Source organism: Diaporthe batatas (assembly GCF_019321695.1).
Source record: "Diaporthe batatas strain CRI 302-4 chromosome Unknown Contig00020, whole genome shotgun sequence".
Taxonomy (NCBI): domain Eukaryota; kingdom Fungi; phylum Ascomycota; class Sordariomycetes; order Diaporthales; family Diaporthaceae; genus Diaporthe; species Diaporthe batatas.
Genome location: NW_025408567.1, coordinates 363020 through 380419, shown reverse-complemented (window position 1 = coordinate 380419; position 17400 = coordinate 363020). Strand labels below are relative to the sequence as shown.

The 17400-nt window shown below is 57.4% G+C and overlaps 2 protein-coding genes across 2 annotated transcripts; both read right to left on the bottom strand.

The window, feature by feature from the left end:
- Positions 1-1713: 1713 nt before the first annotated feature.
- Positions 1714-6939, bottom strand: KVR01_012564 (uncharacterized protein). The gene is made up of 3 exons (XM_044790397.1): positions 6676-6939; positions 6238-6516; positions 1714-5970 (listed from the first exon to the last, which is right to left on the bottom strand). The coding sequence occupies exons 2-3, from the start codon at positions 6253-6255 to the stop codon at positions 2590-2592; spliced, it is 3399 nt and encodes a 1132-aa protein (XP_044638375.1). The 5' UTR covers positions 6256-6516; positions 6676-6939; the 3' UTR covers positions 1714-2589.
- Positions 6940-10838: 3899 nt separating this feature from the next.
- Positions 10839-13108, bottom strand: KVR01_012524 (uncharacterized protein). The gene has a single exon (XM_044794617.1). It carries the CDS (start codon positions 12980-12982, stop codon positions 12518-12520), a length of 465 nt encoding a protein of 154 aa, XP_044638335.1. The 5' UTR covers positions 12983-13108; the 3' UTR covers positions 10839-12517.
- Positions 13109-17400: the final 4292 nt, after the last annotated feature.

The window sequence follows — 17400 nt, the reverse complement described above, 5'->3', positions numbered from 1 at the left end:
GATCTGCCAGAGCTCACCGCCCATTGGCCAACGCCTATTGGCTGCGGACTCCGCGAGCTGGGGACGCTCCTGCCCTTGGATACCCCACTGTTTACCAGTTGGCAGGTGCACTTGGACAGATTGGTAAACGGTATGCCAGTCTTGGTCTGCCATCACAGTACTTGCAGCTGCTGCACTGGTTATCTGTCTGCCTGTTGCCAGCTAGCCAGCAGATAGCCAGCAGTTACTAGCCAGTGCTAATCTGTCGGCAGTTTACTGGAAGCCGCTGAGCACTTCTGAGTCCTGACTGACAGGACAGGACAGCAGCGCACCGGCCAGAAGGTGGGTCAAGCTCCCATCACCTGTCCCTTCTGACAGCCTGACAGCTCGACTCGGTCCAGAGCCGTGAGATGAGACGAGATGAGCAGGCGGGTAGGCGATCTCCCCCAATTCCATCCTCGAAATGACACCTTCTCTCGCAACTCATACTGCTGCAGTTTCTTGGGTTGTAAAATCATCATGCGAGGCCCGAGCTTGACTTGGTCACACTGGCAAATCTCAACGTGCCCTACCATGGCTAGTGTACCAGATTTCTGGAGCACCACAACCGTCCAACTGCCAACTGCCAACTGCCAACACGATATGCCGCACCTGCTAGTCCCTATCTCCCCTCACGTCTGAAACCAGCATTCCAATAATGGGCAGCACATAATGAATATGCATCACATCCAAAACCCTGTCAGCCTCTCTCTCCTCCCTATAACCAACCACCAAGTAGAATGAATAACCGAGCAAAAGTCACAAATATACACACACCTGTCTTTTTAAGCAAAAAAACGTAGCACGACCACACTGTACATCTCCCCCAAGGTACCGTTTCAACAGCCGCGCACAGTCCCAAGTACTCGTCCGTCCACAGGTACATGGCCGCATAGCAGTTGTTGAAGTCGCCCATGGAAAGCGACAAACAGAGTGCCAAGGAGTCAAAAGGTCGCCTCGCCCGTCCACTCCCACTGAATAGGAGACCACATCCAACCAACCCGAGACAGGCGCGAATGCAGAGCTCAGACATAGTTTGCGAACCTACTAGACGCAGCCGCAGACGCAGCCGATACGCAAGAAACTCGCTGTTTCAACTGCAGTAGTATGTAGCACAGGAGGGAGGGGAGGGACGGCACCGTAAGCGCGCGGCAGCTAGAGCCCAATGTAAACACCAAACGACGCAGAGACAGACAGACGCCCGCCCAACCATCCATCCAACCGCCGAGCAAAACAGCCAGCCAGCCGCCCAGAGAGAGAGAAAAGGGGCCTAAGCAGCAAGAACTGGTGTCTATAGAATCAGCCACATACGACAGCAAGCCGCCCAAGACAAGACAAAACCAGTGAGTGAGTGGCGGACGGACAGTCGCGCCTGAGCAGTCATGCATGCACACAAGCGCGTCGGTCGTCTCACTGACACACACACCCACCCACGGCGCCGCCCCCAAACACCCTCCTTTGCGCCACACCACATTGCCCCCTGCTTTTCCGCCGGTATTCACTATCTAGTGAGTATCTATTCAGCTCTCAAGAGCTCGCTCTGCATCGAGGGGGGGGCATGCCAACGGTGGTGGCATGCAATGCCGCCACCATCGGCACATCACCGTGTCGTGTAAAATCCAACACAAGCCACATAATCTCACGGTGCCGAAAAGCAGCAAAAGCATCTACCGTAGTTTAGGAGGAACAAGTGTGTCTCGCGCAGCCATCAGTAGCCTGTCTATTTCCATACACGCCCTCGTGGGGCTGGCTGCATCCACCCGCTCTCATGGGAGCGGACTGGAGAGCCCATGACTATGAATGAGTACTGACCACGAAAGACGAAAAAAAAAAAGTGAGTTTTAAAACAAAATGACACAAGTCAGCCTTGGGAATACAAAAGCCATGAGAGAAGCTCCATGCATACATCGACCATGATGCTTCCGATTGCTGGCGGGAAAAACCAAAACACCTTGCCTGAACCGACCTGACCGATCCCTTTCCCTGTTCCCTTATTCCGTATTCCCACAAGCAAATCCCGAATCATTTCTCACTCGGTGGTACCTTGCCGTGTCGGCCCTTTCTGTACCTTCCCCCTCCCCGCCATCAACCTCCCGCAGCCCAGTGACGGTCAGTGCCGTCCAGTGCCGCCCAGATCCCTGATGCTAGGCCGGCCTGCCTAGGAGTGAGGCTACCGATGGGGGGGGGGGGGAACCATTTCTTGTAGACAGTTGTAAAATGAAATCGTCCATCTCTGACTTGTTGGTATTACCGCTTGCTTCACTTCCCGAGAAAGCAGATCTGCTGCAGTTGCTATGATGAAAAACAATGGGCTCTTTTTGCCGTGTACCAGACCGCCAGGCCAGGGCTTTTTCCGATTCCGTGGCTGCTATGCAAATGAACCGCCGTCCGAAGGAGAAAATCACAGGCGAAAATGATTTAGCTTTTAAGTATTCGTACATGTACAATTGGTGCGGCCGCCGTTACCGATACCGATGATGGGGTGCGGACGAGGGGTTTCTTGTTCGCGTGGGCGTGTTATCAAACATTATATAAGTGTGGCGGCGTGGTTTGGTGGCGATGCGCTCGTTTCTAGCTGACCGTCATCATCTGCATGCGCTGATTCAGACCTGAATCCAGGGAGCTGCGGGGCAGTGGCGAGTGGCTCTTCTGGCTCCTGACCAGGTGTCGTGGTGGACTCGTATCAGGGTCCGTGAAGACCCGTGTGAAGGCTGGGCTGCCGCCGTGGCCGGGCCGGACGCGATCAAGCCTCGTGGGTGTGGCCTGGGGGCTCATCGAGAGAAGTTCTTCCTTGCGGACGATGTCAGACAGGGTGTGGAAAACGCTGCTTGCGCGCCTGACGAGCTCGTGAAGGCTGTTCGTGTCGAAGAAGAGCTTAGCCTTGGACGGCTTCAGAGGAGACTCTTGACGACGACCGGGCAGGCTCCGCTGCTGCTCCATGGCGGCGATCACAGAGGATACAACGGCGCCGTCCGGGGTGTGGAATTCCCTGACGCGGTCTGGGGTCCTCGGGGTGTGTGGCCTGGTGCTCTCCTTCTCCAGTGACCAAGTGTTACCGAAGATGTCATCATCCGGGGAAAACACAGACCGACGACGCACGACCTGCCTCTCCCGTATCACGGCGTTCTTAGGGATGTCGGGCTCATGGCCGTCGGAACTATCGTCGGCCCGGTCCAAGGACGCGGCATCAAAGCCTCCATCCAAGAACCGTTCGTCGACAGGGGAGGGCTGGGAGTCAGAGGAGTCTCCGTCCGCTTCGTTGTCATCCACATCATCTTCATCCGGTGATGCCAGTGCGATGATGTTCTCTGCTTCCTTCCACAACAAGGCACTCTGACCATTCAGCAGATTCAACTCCCGACCTTGCCTGCAGATGCGCTTGAGGCTGTCAACAAGTAACGACAGCTCTCGGATGTGGCCTGAGTGTGCCTTGACGGTCGCCTGTGCGGTTTGGATGGAAGGAGGCACGCTCATGGACAAGGCCTGGACTGGGTTCTTCGGGCCCGAGCCACTGGTGCTACCCTCGTCAAACTCAAAGTCGTCATCCCAGTCTTCGCTGGCATTCTTCGCACTGAGTCCCCACGTGCCAAATTTTGGCGTGCCCTTGACGATATCTACTGGTTCAACAACAGGCACGCTCTGGCTGCGGACGTGGGCGCTGGGCCGGACTGGTGGGCGTCCGCCCCGCAAATCCAGCTCTTGCTTGCCGTGGGCAGTCCTCGGACGAGTGAAGCTGTCGTCGGCCTTGTCATGAGATGGTTCGCTCCAATCGAAAACATTGCTTCGCGGGCGCTCGGTTGCGACCCCAGTCGTGTAGGAATCAGGAGTGGCATTGCCACTGATGTTAGCCAAAGCTGTCCGCAGTTGAGGGCTCACACCTCTTCGCGAGTTGACGGAGCTCGTAGGCGGCGACAGTGGGTTGCTCAAAACATCCTCATCGTCCCTGGCCCAGTCAAAGTCATCATCGGTAGTATCCAGTGACAGCCTGCCAAAGTTTCGGGCGTTGTTGCCAATCGAGATCTGGAACTTGGCAATCTCGGTTGCTCGGTCGTCGGCACCGTCGCTATCGTCGGCGATGTGTGGGCCGTGTATCCCACGGATTGGAGTTGAGGACCCTTCATCCTCCTCCATGATCCTGGTGTCTCCGTCCCAGTTGTTTCCAAGAATTTCCTGTATCGAAAGCCTCTTCGCCTTCACATTTCCCAGTGTGCCAAGAGGCGACTCGTCAAACATCGAATCCAGGGGCGTCTCGACCACTCTCACGCGGTTTGAGTCATTAGTCCTGAAAGAGTCGAAAACCGCATCACTCTTATAATCTGTGTCATCGTCGTCGCCCGAGGCCAACCCAGGCACCGACATCTCAGACCCAGCCAGAGTGGATGCGCCTTCCTTCGAGACCGCCCTACTATGAGATGAGAACAGTGCACCTTGTGGCGCAGTCGTGGGGCTGATTTGAATGGGGCTCGGTGCCTGGAGTCCTGCAGAGTGTGGAGGAGACGGCCCCATCTTGGACAAATCGAGATGAAAGCTTGACAATCGCGACAAGGGGGGGATGGACGCCAAAATATCACGCCTCGGCTCCTGAGACACTGACCTAGCCGTGTTCTGACTTTCGTCCTTGTATGCGGACAAAGGAGGCGTGAACAGTGCCTCCATATCCGCCCTCGCCCCGTTGGAACGAGTGGCCTTGGGTGAAGTGGAAGTCGGATCCGATGCATAACGCCTTCCTCCGGCGTGATCTAAAGAGTTCCTCTTTGGCCGACGCAGACTGCTCGCCCTCGCTATCCAACCACCTGATGCACCAAACTGCGAAGAAAGCGAGCGTCGACTTCCCTTGGTTGGTGTCTTTTCTGATGAATCGCCAGGCTCTTTCGAGTCCAGCGCGCTCTGCCGCAATGAAGTTGCAGCTTCTGCGGGCAGAGCCGACTCCGGCTCACGTTCCACCGGTGCCATCATCAAGGGGTCACCAGTAATCACCTCAGGATTCACAAGATAGGGCGCAAGTAACGAGCCGCCACGCTGTAAGTGGATCCGTGTGCCTGGTAATTGTGACTCCACTGGGCTGCTGCCCTCAACGCTAGGCGCAATGGGTGTAACCACGGTTTTCCGTCTCGATGCCCTCACCCTCCTCGCGTGAAAGTACGATGTCCAGCCAGAAGCAACCTCTTGCAATCTCCATGGCGCATTGTTCGGTCGACCGGTCGTCGAGGCTCTCGGACGCAATGGCTGACCAGGCGAGACACCATCTCTCGCGGTTGCGGGCGATGGGGAGAAGGGGACCTGCTGGATGGTGACAGATCGTTGGTGACTCGTTGCGGGTCGTCGAAGGCTCGGGACTTGTATACGAGAGCCGCGCCTTGCGAAGATGCTCTCTGCCCCTGGCCGTTTTACCAGCTTGTTGGGGGCTGGCAGTTGGGGGGCCACAGAGCCCGTGGGAGACAATGTGGACGGCCCCGACCCTTGAGAGTAGAAGACAGCCGAGTCTTGCTCGGCAATGGAGCGCACACTCCCATGTTGTGATTGAGGCCGCAAAGAGAGTCTCCTCATCCACGAGCCGTGCGACGAGATCGAGTCCCGGCCGGTGTCGATAGCTGCCACCTCGGTCGCACGTATGGTGGAAAGCCGGCGGCTGCTAGACTTGAGAGGGGTGGTCTGCGAGGCGGTGGCCGGGCTGATGTTGACGGGGTTGGATGTCAGTGGTGAAGGATGCTGGTGCTGCTGGTCGTACTGGTCGGCCTCGGCGAGTTGGGGGAACGGGGCGGGGCTGGTCCCTTGTGGCGAGAGGGGCGGGGGGGTGGGTGATGATCGGGGGTTGTCGAAGCTGAAATCGGAAAACAACTTCCTCTTCAGAGGTGAGGATGGTCGGGGCGACAAGGGCGTGGGCGACTCGGTAGGTTGGCCGAAGACAAGGCCGGCAGCGGCAGCGGCAGCGACGGTGCCGGTCCCAACAAGCTGTTACAACAAAAGCCGAACGGTCAGCAGCCACTCATAATTTGCACCTTGGCCCGGCAAAGCCTAAATCACATAACATGGCACTTGGACAAGATTTTGGGCGGAGAGGCTTGTAAGCTTTTTGCACCGGCGGCGATCCGCATTTGGCCGGACCGTAATTGCTGGCCGAGTGAAATCCCCACGTCTGTGCCGTCCATCTGGACTGGACAGAGGGCCGAGCACCGCACACACAAAAAAACAGGCCGAAGCATTTGAGTAGACACTTACGCTTGGGACTGTCTGCATAGTGGCCGCTTAGAGTTATCTGAACGAGCCGCAGCCGTGGGAAAGGGGTGGGGACGAAGGGGATCGGGGGCTCGATTTGGTCGCGATTCGCATCGTCATTGCATTATCTGGTCGGGTTCGAAGAAATCCAGTGCGTGATCCAGGCAAGTGGTCGGATTACAGGTCGAAGGGCGAGGGGGGTGTGTTGTTGAACAGTAGTGCTGAGATGGGGCAGAACTGTGGTCTGCGGTCAATTAATGCTGTTGTCCCAAATGGCAGCGTCTAGAGATTGGCTGTGTCAGCGGCCGCGGTTGACCCACAGGAGGACGAGGGCGAGACGAGAAAACAATGCAAGCAAATGCAAGCAATGCGGTGTAATGTAAGATGATGGGGAACAACAGCAGCTGGCATTGAGAAGCCCATGTGGGCAAGGCACCTTACTGGCTGGGGTGGGCGGTGGACGTGGGTAACGTGTAGGCTGGTGAGTTCATGCGCGGCGTCAGGAGTGACAAGAGAGGGGGGGGTGGTTGAACGGGTCTTGGGCCACGGGTCTGACACGTTACTGACAGCGGCGAATGGGGGGCCCAGATCTGGAAAGAAATACAAAGGAGACACACGAAGAAAGAGAAAACAAAAAAAAAGAGTGATGGTGGGCGAGAGAAGGTGGAAGTGAGAAGAGGGCGATGTCGTGAGACAAGACTGAAGTAGACCCAACGTAAGGAAGGAGGAGTAGGTGGTGGGCAGCAGCGGGGAGGGATGGTGAGGGTAAGGAACCACCAGCCTGGGATGGAGAGAGATAGAGAGACCGTTGTACCGCATACGTACCGAGGACGGGGAGAGGTAGAAGTCGAGGTAGAGTAGAGAGTAGAGGTACAAAGGTACGTACAGACAGGGAACATACACCTGGGCCAGAGACGGTACCTGGGCTATGTACTGGGTGGTCTATGTACAGCGAGGGCCGGGCGAGGAGTGGTGTAAATACGGCGCGGTCCAGTCCAGGGCACAGCAGTGTAGCAGTGTAAGGCAGGGGAATGCAAAGGTCATCGGCAAGAGTGGGCCAGATCCAGATCCTACTTGCTTCCTCCTGGCTGCGAGGAAACAACCCGATCTGGGTGGGTGAGATGAAAGATGAATCGGGGTTGACGAGATGGGAATGGTGCAGACGGCAAGTGGTCCTGCGCCGTGAGGTTCTGCCCTCTGCTGTTTGTTCTCTGTTGTGGAGCTGTGCTGTTTCGTCTTCTTGGAGTTGCAATTGACCGACGTACACGGTATTGGTCCCACCTGTTGTTGTTTGTTGTTGTGGTGGTGGTGGTGGTGGTGTGTCAGTGTCCCTGGGCGTGTCGAGAGACAGAGAGAAACGGAGAGGGAGCGGCCGAGGACGATGTCGTGACGGTGGGGGGGCAGCTGCCGGAGGAGTAAGTAGTTGGCCTCGTCCAAGGGCCGGGTCGAGTCAATTCGAGGAGTTGAGATTGATGAGCCGAGTCCAAGCCAGTCGAGTCTTTCTTAGTCGAGGGGCGAAGTTTGGCTGGCTGGCTGGCTGGCTGGCTGGCTGGTCGGTTAGTCAGTCAGAAGAGGATGCAGTTGGCCTAATAGGACTGGACAGCTGGATGTCGCCGGTCGTGTGTATTATTTTTTTTCTGTTTGGAATCGATCGACTTTCCCGCGTTCCTTGGTCAATCAATGGGGACGGACAGTGGGCGAGCGAGTAGGCGAGTGGGCAGCAGGGCGGCCAGCAATGGATCCTCTCAGCTGCAGCCCATCATCCAGGCTAGCCCGACTAAGAAAGTGCCCAGATACGCAGGCCGTGGGCGCCAATGGATTCAAGGCCCAGGAGCACAGCAAGCGACACCACATCGAGAGGTATAAAGCAGAAGCAGTAATTATTATTGCGACAGGGAACCGGGGCCTCAATGCGGGTGCGATGCTTGCCAATGCTTTTCCAAGGTCTCCCTGGAGTCTCCCTGCGCATGTTGGAGGTTGGGGACTTTGTTTCTGCCATCTGCCTACGACCTCCTCTCCTCTCCTCTCGCCCCCTTCTTTTCGAATCCCACGCCTGGTCTGTGTGTATTTGCTGTGCGTGTCCGCATCTTGTGTCGAAGGAGGCGGGAGTGGAGCGGCTGTACGGGATACTATTACTATTACATATGTACACACGACAGCAAAGCAAGGAGCGGCCGGGGCAGCACCATGTCACTGGATAGGAGCAGTGACCTTGCCGCACCGCGAGCCCGGGGCCAATGCGCAAGTACCCTCCCGCGTCGTGGTACTTTGATATCACACCGCGGGACCCAGCAAAACAACCAGAAAGCGCAACAGCCAACAGCTGCCCACTGCCCACTGCCAGCCAGCCAGGACTGCCAGACTGCCAGAGACCCGCAGTATACAATTGTCGGAACAAGTCAACAAACTTGGAAACAGCACCATCCCCGGAGGGGCAGGGGGGTGCCTGCTTTTCCAGATCCCCCGGATTTGCATTTACCATACCTTGCTTGGTGCGCTTTGGAGCCTGCCTTTCTGTTTCGCCCATCCAGCCATCCTGGCCATTGCCCGTCTTTTGGCACCTGCCTCGATTCCTTGATTTCAGCTGCAGCCTGAGGCCACAAGACGACAGGTACCAGAAAACGGGGCGGAACGGTTCGGAATGGTGCGCCTTGTGTCTCGCTGCCTGCATCAGCATCGACCCTCACTCGACTCAGCGTCATCATCAGCGCACACAGCGAGAAAAAAAGAGGGAGACCAAGACCCACAGCAGAGTGGGTGGAAGCAAGAAACACGCACACCTCGCACAATCTATCCAACCGCCTCAGCCATCACCACCGGCGGCTTACCGGCCAGCCTGCCAGCCTGCCAACCTGCCAGCCTACTCCGTACATGATGGCTGGCGGTTCTGGGCGACTGATCCCAGGCCACATGCATGCGCGCCAGTTAGGCGGTATTTCCGAGGCTAAGCAATATATAGCTGGCGTCTCATATGGGATAATCTCAAGCTGCATCTGCGGCAAGGGCATCCACGAGTGACGAGACAGAGTCGCAGAGCCAGGAGCCCAGATGCCAACAGCCACTGCGCAACCACTACACAGTACTACTCTGTACTCTCGCAGCTCGGTATCAGCACCCACGACTGCGGACAAAGATGGCACTGTCAAGAGACATTCCGGTAGCCGACATGCCGACCTGGCTCCCAGGCTCCCAGGCTCCTCCCCCCCTAGCCGGCTTCCGCCCCTCCTGGTCTCTACACCGTAACTATGGCCATAAACCTTGGAAGCCACATAGGAGGGAGGAGCCACAGGGCCACTAACCAAACCTGCGAACTCCGTCTCTCATCATCGCGTCATTGTGTGGGCCGCCCTCGCTCACCAGCCAAGTCGACAGCAGCCGCAGGTCCGAGAGTCGAGAGGCAAAGCACGCAAGACTCGAGCAATCGCGTAGACGAGACTTGACCGATCTGACCTGCATCGAAACAACAATAGCGCCGCGCTGGCTGAGACCTATCAATTTGCAGAATCACCGAGTACTGATCAACGCCCTGCATTCGACAATCTGCACGCCTGCAGCTAATCAATCCCCTCTGCGCCGCCTCCAGCCAGGCCCGGGGGCGCCCTGCTTCCATGCTCGGAATCCCAAGCGCCAGCCTGCCTGTTCTGCCCAGGCTTGCCGCTACAAAAGCCTCCAGCAAGGTCCGTCCCGGCAGCTGGACCAGTTCGTCCACCTAATCTGCTAATCGCCCGACGCATCATGCGCTGGCAAAAGGAAGCCTATACATCTGCCACACATCTGCCCATCAGAGCCACCCTCGCGGCGCGGAGAAGGTTTTCTGACAGACCAGCTGCACCTCAGACGCCCGCTCTCGATTGGCCCGCACAAGGTTTCGACCACCTTGACACTTGTGACCCTGGTGCAGCTTAGGGCTGGCCAGACCTGCGTGCTCTCTCTCCAAGACCGGGCCCCTGAGTTGATCTCGCGTCACCCAGCCTTCCTCACCCTGCTTCCTTGTCTGTGAGAAGGCGACAAGTCCCTGCTGGGCAAGCATGCCTCGGTCCGCAATTCTTCGGGCCTCTGTGTCTAATTAGCGCACACGTTTGCCCTCCCCGGCCTGTCCAACGTCGTCGCAGTTGTTGCAAGGTCTCACGCAGCCCGCCAGGGCCTATCTTCGCACGAGCGGCCCGCCTGCTCCCCCCCTCTCTCTCTTTGTTGTGTGTGATATCGAGCAAGCCGAGACTTTTATCAGCGGGAGCCACTTCCCTCCTGTCATCTCGGGCATATCCCCAAGTGCAGACGTTGCTTACCAAATAATACAGCACGTATGGGCTCAGGGTCGTACTCGACCGGGAGCTGGACCCGTTTATCGGCTCGACAAACTGTAAAGTCATCCCGAAGCGAGGGCTCCACGCCGGCTTCTCTGCACGCATGCTACTGCATTGGCAGGGTAAACAAAATACGTATACATCCAAGACAAGCCTCTCAATTCCTGATACATACCTAATGCAGCAAAACGTCACATCGCACCATCAAACACATCCAGAACAGCCAGGGCCACAGGCTCGCCTCTCAAAAAAGGAACAAGTTGTGCTCGTCACCCATCCATCTGGCATGGACACACCGTCACAGCAGCGAGTATCACCAAGATACAGTGATGACATGGGATGACAAGAGAAAAGACGGGACGAATCAGAATTGCATAGCCACTCACTACCCTCATCAGAGACACACCCTGCCACGTCGCCACAAACATAGAATTCACGTAACCCACCAACGGCCCCCCCCCCAATATGGGCAAGATAAACAAGAGACAAGGTCGCCGGACGGGCCAGCTGCGGCCCTAACTATCCACCGTGCACATGGCAACTCTCAAACAGCGGCGAGCATATGTGCCATGCCGTTCAATGACATTGTTGACAGCTTCCGTGCCCTCGCGCATAGATGTACCGCGGACCCCCGACTGCGCCCTTTCTCACGAACCCACTTAATATTTCAGCCTGACACATATGAAAGCAGCAACAAGACGCTCGCCACGATGCAACTCCCGGCGTCCAACAGCCCGTGCTCTCAAGGGCGCATACTGCACAAGCCCCTTTCCCCAATGGCTGTCACCGTCGCATGCCTCTGCTCCGAGGGTCCCCTCTGATCGCTAGCCCAGTCCAGCTCGGCCCAGCCCAGGGAGGCAGGGAGGCAATGGGATTATCACAATCCCGGCACTCATGGGTCCACGAATCGGTCCCGATATGTGCGTGCGCGCCCTGCCGCCGCCGCTGCAACGAGGCACGACAAAAACCGACAAACAATGGACGCCACGACACAGCATATGGCAAGAATCCGACAAGCACAACAGACTGGCAACACGAGAAAGCCAGGTTCTGAATACGTCGCTTATGGACGCTTTCGCGCGTGTGGCGAAGTTGCACCACACCGAGCTTCCCTTGCACCCGGTTTCCATCTCCTAGCGGCCACACGCATTCCCTTTCTGCGTGCTCAACGGGTTGTCATCATAGGAGTACCAAAGCCTAAGGCCAGAGCGGCCATGAAAGCGGCGACTTGAAGAGGAAATAGCAAGCGGGAGGCTTGTAGCAGATGCCAGCACCTAGCTAGGAGCATCCAATGCTTAATGTGTCTGCTAGCATGCGGCCATTGCCACCGTTGCTACCGTGACGTCTCCGGGCCGGCCGGCCACGAAAGTCAAGTCAACAAGTCGCAAGTGCTTTTTGCCTTACGCAAGCCCGAGCGCGCGCAGCACAGCACAGCACATGAGATCTGTCCGATTTTGTGTCAACACAAAAAAACAAAATCTCTGGAAGGTTGCGCCTCATCTCTTGCCCTCAGGTCCTTCGCTGCGATCCCATCTCGCCGAGGAAAACAGCAGGGCCTACAGCCCCAGCCCGGCCCGGCCAGCCACTCCCTCGCGGACCCAGATCGGCAGAGCCTACGTGTAAACTCAACATGCCATGCTTGTGCAGCCGCAGAAAGGACCCGCTGTTGGCCTTGGTTCGCATGTGACGTGCAGGTCTAGTATACACTGACATGGGCTGTCATGGGGACAATTGCCCGGATGCAGGATGTGGCTCGATGTCCCAATTCTGAGATAATTCCCTCGTTTTCTCCACGGGCCCGCCATCGCAGAACGATCCTTGGAACTGAGAAGGGCAAGGCTAGACAAAACAAGGAGAGGCAGCTACAGTAGCTGCCCAGCGCCAGCTCCCATGCCTGCTCCGCCTGACATGCCAGCGGCTTACCGAGCTCCGAAGTGGATGGGCTGCACTCTACCAATCTGCCGGCTTGACTTAGCACCCTAGTCTGCGAGGGAATTATTTGCGCGACGTGGATCTCCCCCTCGTTCGACTATCAGGATAGTCATGTCTCCGATGTTCTCGTTTATCGTGGGTCTATCTCCGTACTTCTCGTTGCCGATCGACGGTGTCTTGGTCTGAGGTTGAATGAGGTTGCTGCCGCTGTGGATCTGGCTACCCCCAGCGGACGCTATGACATGAGGCCGGGGTCTCAAAGCGGGGATGTCTGGGATAGCTTCCTGAATCTGACAAGCTGAAGCTCCCGCTCCCAGGATAATTTCCAGAACTTCACCAGGGGTGGGAAGTACTGTGGCTGGTGAGGTCGGCGTCGGCTCAAGCATGTCTCCTCCCACGGCTGCCACGTTCCTTCTAGCTACCTCAACGTGGCCTGGTACTTGTCTGATAATTGTTGAGGCACCTTGGATCTCATGGTCCACTGCATGCACTTGGACAACAGCCACCGCCATGACCCTTCCCGAAGCAAATCGGGCAGCACGTATGGAGGTATACACTGTTGAAGAAGCTTCCCAGGTCCCTTGGTCCCCTTCTCAGTTGGAACGACATCCTGCAGCCTGCATGCATGCAGCTCGGCGGCTACGGTTGTGACGCCCCACAGCCCATGGGAAAACATCACCATGACAACGTACATTTATGCTGGCCCATACCCCAAGCGCCAAGGCTCATGTGCCTCGCTCTTGTTGTTTGATCCCCTTGAGGTTCTTGCCGTTGTGCCGTTGTTGACAAGGTCAGGAATCTAAGAGGGAAGAGATCACCGCCGTGTCGCGAAACGGCAATGTGGAAGTCTGGGATCCCTCCGCGAGCACAGCTGCCCCGCCACGCCAGACATGTGAACCAGTGGCCAAAGCCCGGACAATACCTCTGTCCCGGGTCCTTCAACGGGGCGGCGGTGGACCAACAGACGTTCAATTGCCTGGATGTGGTGGCCACGCGCACAGAAAGATCCAAACCAGCAAGCCAATCCCCCCAACGGAAGCTGTTGCAGGCCCTGGCAGCCTGGGAACGGTGGTAGTCTGTGCGCGAATTGAGTTTGGGAGCTGGCCGGGCTGGCCTAGCCACGGCCTGGCGGAATGTCCACCCAACAACCAGGTCGCGACCCGTAAGCGAGCGGGAGGGAAACCAAAGAAGCTTCAAGAATGCGACAAACAGCCTTCCTACGTGCCCTGCTCGAAAGGGCGGTCAGTTTCAGTTTCAGCCCTTTTCGACGGAGCCCGGCTCTTTCACTGGCCCATTCGCCCATGTGGCGGGATATTGCCATGAACGTCAACAACAAGAAACGGCCTGTTCCGGCCACCCTCCCCCAACCTCCTCCTCCCGCCGCAGCTCGGTGATTGGTCGGCACCATGCTGGTAGTCCCGAAAGTTTGGACGCAGGGACCGCGTGCTGGGACCAAACAGACTGGTTCCTTTGAGCCTCATGGTGATCTGACATATCAAGGTGTGATGCTGTGGGGTGATGGTCCTGTTGTTGGTGCGCTATTCTGCTATAGCCCTCCTTCCTTGCCCCCACTTTCTAGGCAGCTGGGCATTCGGGGTGCCAAACTTAGAACATGGGCACCACCTGCCTTTCCCTCCGTGGAGATGGATCGGGGTCAATATATCTGGTGGGCAAAATCGACGACCCGCCTTCCTCCCGCAGAAGGCCCCCGCCTCTCGCAACACTAGTCGCAGGATCCTCCCGGTAATTAGGCCCCATCTTTTGATGATGATGCCACTTGGGCGTGGGCAGGAACAATCACATAGGGTCGCAGCCTCGCAGCCCCACTGCCGATAGCAGAAGCAAGCACACAGGCTATATCTCCTAGGCTCGTACTGCTAAGCCGCTTGGGGCAACAAATAGGCTGGCTGGTGGGCAGAGCCGGGTTCGATACACCCCCCAGCAGAGCCTCCACTGGCCGAGATCGAAGCATCGTTGCCGACCAGGTCCGGTCTCGACGACGCGCGTTATAGTAGCAGGATTCCAAGACGTAGCAGGCAGACAGGCATGGACCAACATCAGACGACGGAATGAGGAGAAAGGGCGCGCGCGGGATGGGGCTTTCGCATTCCGCTCGGGCGTACGGCCGGCCACCTACACGGTACACTCGCCACAGCACAAGCCGGGGCAAGTCTCAGAGAAGCCTTGCAGCACGCCTCTCACCGATAGACGTTGGTTACATGTTTGTTGTTGTTGATGCGCGGTCCAAAGAAGAGAGAGACCAGCATGAAGAAATAACTGACAACCCCCTTGCTGCCCGTGTCGCACAGGCCGGTGCCTATCCATCAGCCCCTCCGGTCTCAACAAGGGCCGGAGCTTCTTGATCCCTCTCCCTCTTCCTGCCAGGCTCAGGTCCTCCCGTTGTTACATCGCGGGGGCAATGTCACGAGATGTCAATGAGCTGCGGCCCCGGCAACGGGCTGTGCGTGTAGGAATCGATGGCCAGCTCCTCCAAACCAGAGAAGAAGGAGAAGAAGGAAAGAAACAAAACCAGAAGGCAGCAATTCATCACCCCACCCCCCAATGGGGCCGCGTTACCGGCGACCACAGCCGATACTTGCCGTCAGCAGGCTCTGGGGCTGGGCAGACGCAGGCGTGAGGCTGGTGACGGGAGGGGGCGTGCTGGTCAAGGCCCGCGGGGGGAGGGCAAGCAACATCGAATTGGGCAACGCCATTGGCTGCGCATATCCTGGGCTGGGGGGAGGGGGTGACAGAAGGGCCCCGCGGCCGAAAGTCACCGATTCGGACAGGCAGACCGGGGGTTTTGTGTTGTTGCCCGTTTCAACCAAGGTGCGGAGGCAGGAAGTAAGGGGAGGAAAGCAACGCGGGGGAGGAGGCAGGCCGGCCAACCGGTCGGCGGATGACGTGAGCTGGGCTGGCTCGGTCGGTTCGCGATCGAGTTACCAGATCGGGGCCTTTTTCATCAATTGATCTGACCTGACCGGTAGGCGGACGTTGGAGCAGGAGGGGGAAGGTGGGATAGAAGACTCGCTGCTGTGCTCGCTGACCCCCCGCCCCTAAACCCGGCGAGCAGGTAGATATCACGCCAGCCAAGCTCCGGCCGAGCTGAGACGAGACAGTGGTGGTGTTTGTGCTTTTACTTTGAACCCGGGCGATCAGCAGTCGACGATGGCCGGGCGTGTGGATAGCAGGCAGCCAGAGTCAGCCGGTTGGTAAGCATTCACAAAGAGGTTCACAAAGAGGTTGCGCGCGGGCCGGCGAGGTGAAGTGAGGTCCGGGTCTGGGCTCCCCCCACCCCTCCCAACCTCCCCGGCCCCTGGCATCAGCCTCCCGAGCCTGGCTGCCGCTGGTCTCAGGCGAAAAAAAGATTGTGGAGGAGGCAAGAAAGACACGCAGAGGGGGGGGGGAGAAGTGTGTGGCAGGAGCGAGATCCTGCAGCTCCCCATCACACCGGGCCAGATCGGGATACCACTTCTAATCTCGACAAACCAGACAAAAAAAAAAATCAACAGATGTCTAACTGCCCTCTGCGTTGCGCCAGCAGCAAGCAAGCAGCAGCTGGCTGCAGGGTCCCCACACAGCTACTGCAATGCTGCTATGCCATGTACATGCAAAATACACCCGTCATGCGGGCTGGCCTGGCGGTATGTACCATTGCATTACATTACATTACGCCCGCCCAGAGCTGCCGCCCGGGTACGGCACGAGGAAGGAAGGAGGAAAGAAGCACAGCAGGCAGTACTCCGTAAGCAAGCAAGCCCGCCCAGCCCAGCCCAGCAAGCCCCCGGTGCAGGTAAGAGGTGCATGGAACCTTGGTCCCATGAGGGTTGTGATCCTGCGCATCGAACAGGATCCGGAAAATTGGGGAAAGAGAGCCAGAGAGCCCACGCACGCAGAGGAGAGGCACGGAGGGTGGGGCCCCCGCCCGGCGACGCGCCCACGCGCCCGACAGACATCCCGGCGCCATGGGCAAGCGAGCGAACCTTGCTCCGTAGTGGTGGATGAAAATAGCACGGGGGTTTTTTGTTGGTTGGTCCTAGGTAGCTAGCACCAACGTCAACGGTAGATGATCAACAGCTTTGTGGACTGACTGGCTGGCTGACAGCCGAACCTTTTGTTTCTTCTTTGTTTTTTTTGTGGGCTCGCCCAGGTTCCGAGAAACAAGATCCCGAACGAACCCCATATATGGGAGTTCGTTTATTCCTCCCCTCCCCCTTGCGTCATGTCGGCTAATAAGACAGGCGGGAAACCAGAAGAAGCAGACTGGCCCGTCCGTATATGCGAGCGGAGATATTGGGGTGTTGGTCCTGTTGATCCCATCACGGCATATACTTTACTACGGAGCACCAGTGGATATGGTTCCTTTGTTTAGCATCAATTGTGTGTGCAGCCCCGTGGACCGGGGGTTCACAGCTGGTGAGGCTGATTGATGTTGTTGCTATTATTATTATTATTATTTATTTCATTTTGGTGCCGAGTCTGCTCGTTGGGGGTTTAATTGTAATTATCAAAATGCGGCCTGGCTGGTTTCTATTGGCCGGCTGCAAGACGCGATGTCCCTGATCGACGCGGCTGCGTGGGAAATCCTGCTAATAATAAAAAAACCCGCGCCTTCACCCAAAGGGGAACACGCGACACAGCTGGGCAGCTTGGGGGGTGGCCCTTGCTCACTTGCTGGCCGGTCCGCGCACGTTTTTGTCTGGTTCGGCTTCGCTCCTGGGCCGGGTTTTTCTCGCAGGGCAGGGCTGGCTGTGCGGCCAATTCCAGGCCTTATTTTCATTTCCATCGGAGGATTCTTTTTTTTTCTTTTTGGTCTGGTTAGCTCTTAGTAGGCATATACGGGGCCCCCACCCGGCCGCCAGGAACAAGAATTAGGCGCTCGATAGTGTGCGGAATAGTCGTCATCTTTTTTAATGCCGCCCGCTCAGCT

Excerpts from the sequence above, each read along its gene's own strand:
- KVR01_012524 (XM_044794617.1), bottom strand. The coding sequence starts at position 12,982 with ATGGCGGTGGCTGTTGTCCAAGTGCATGCAGTGGACCATGAGATCCAA.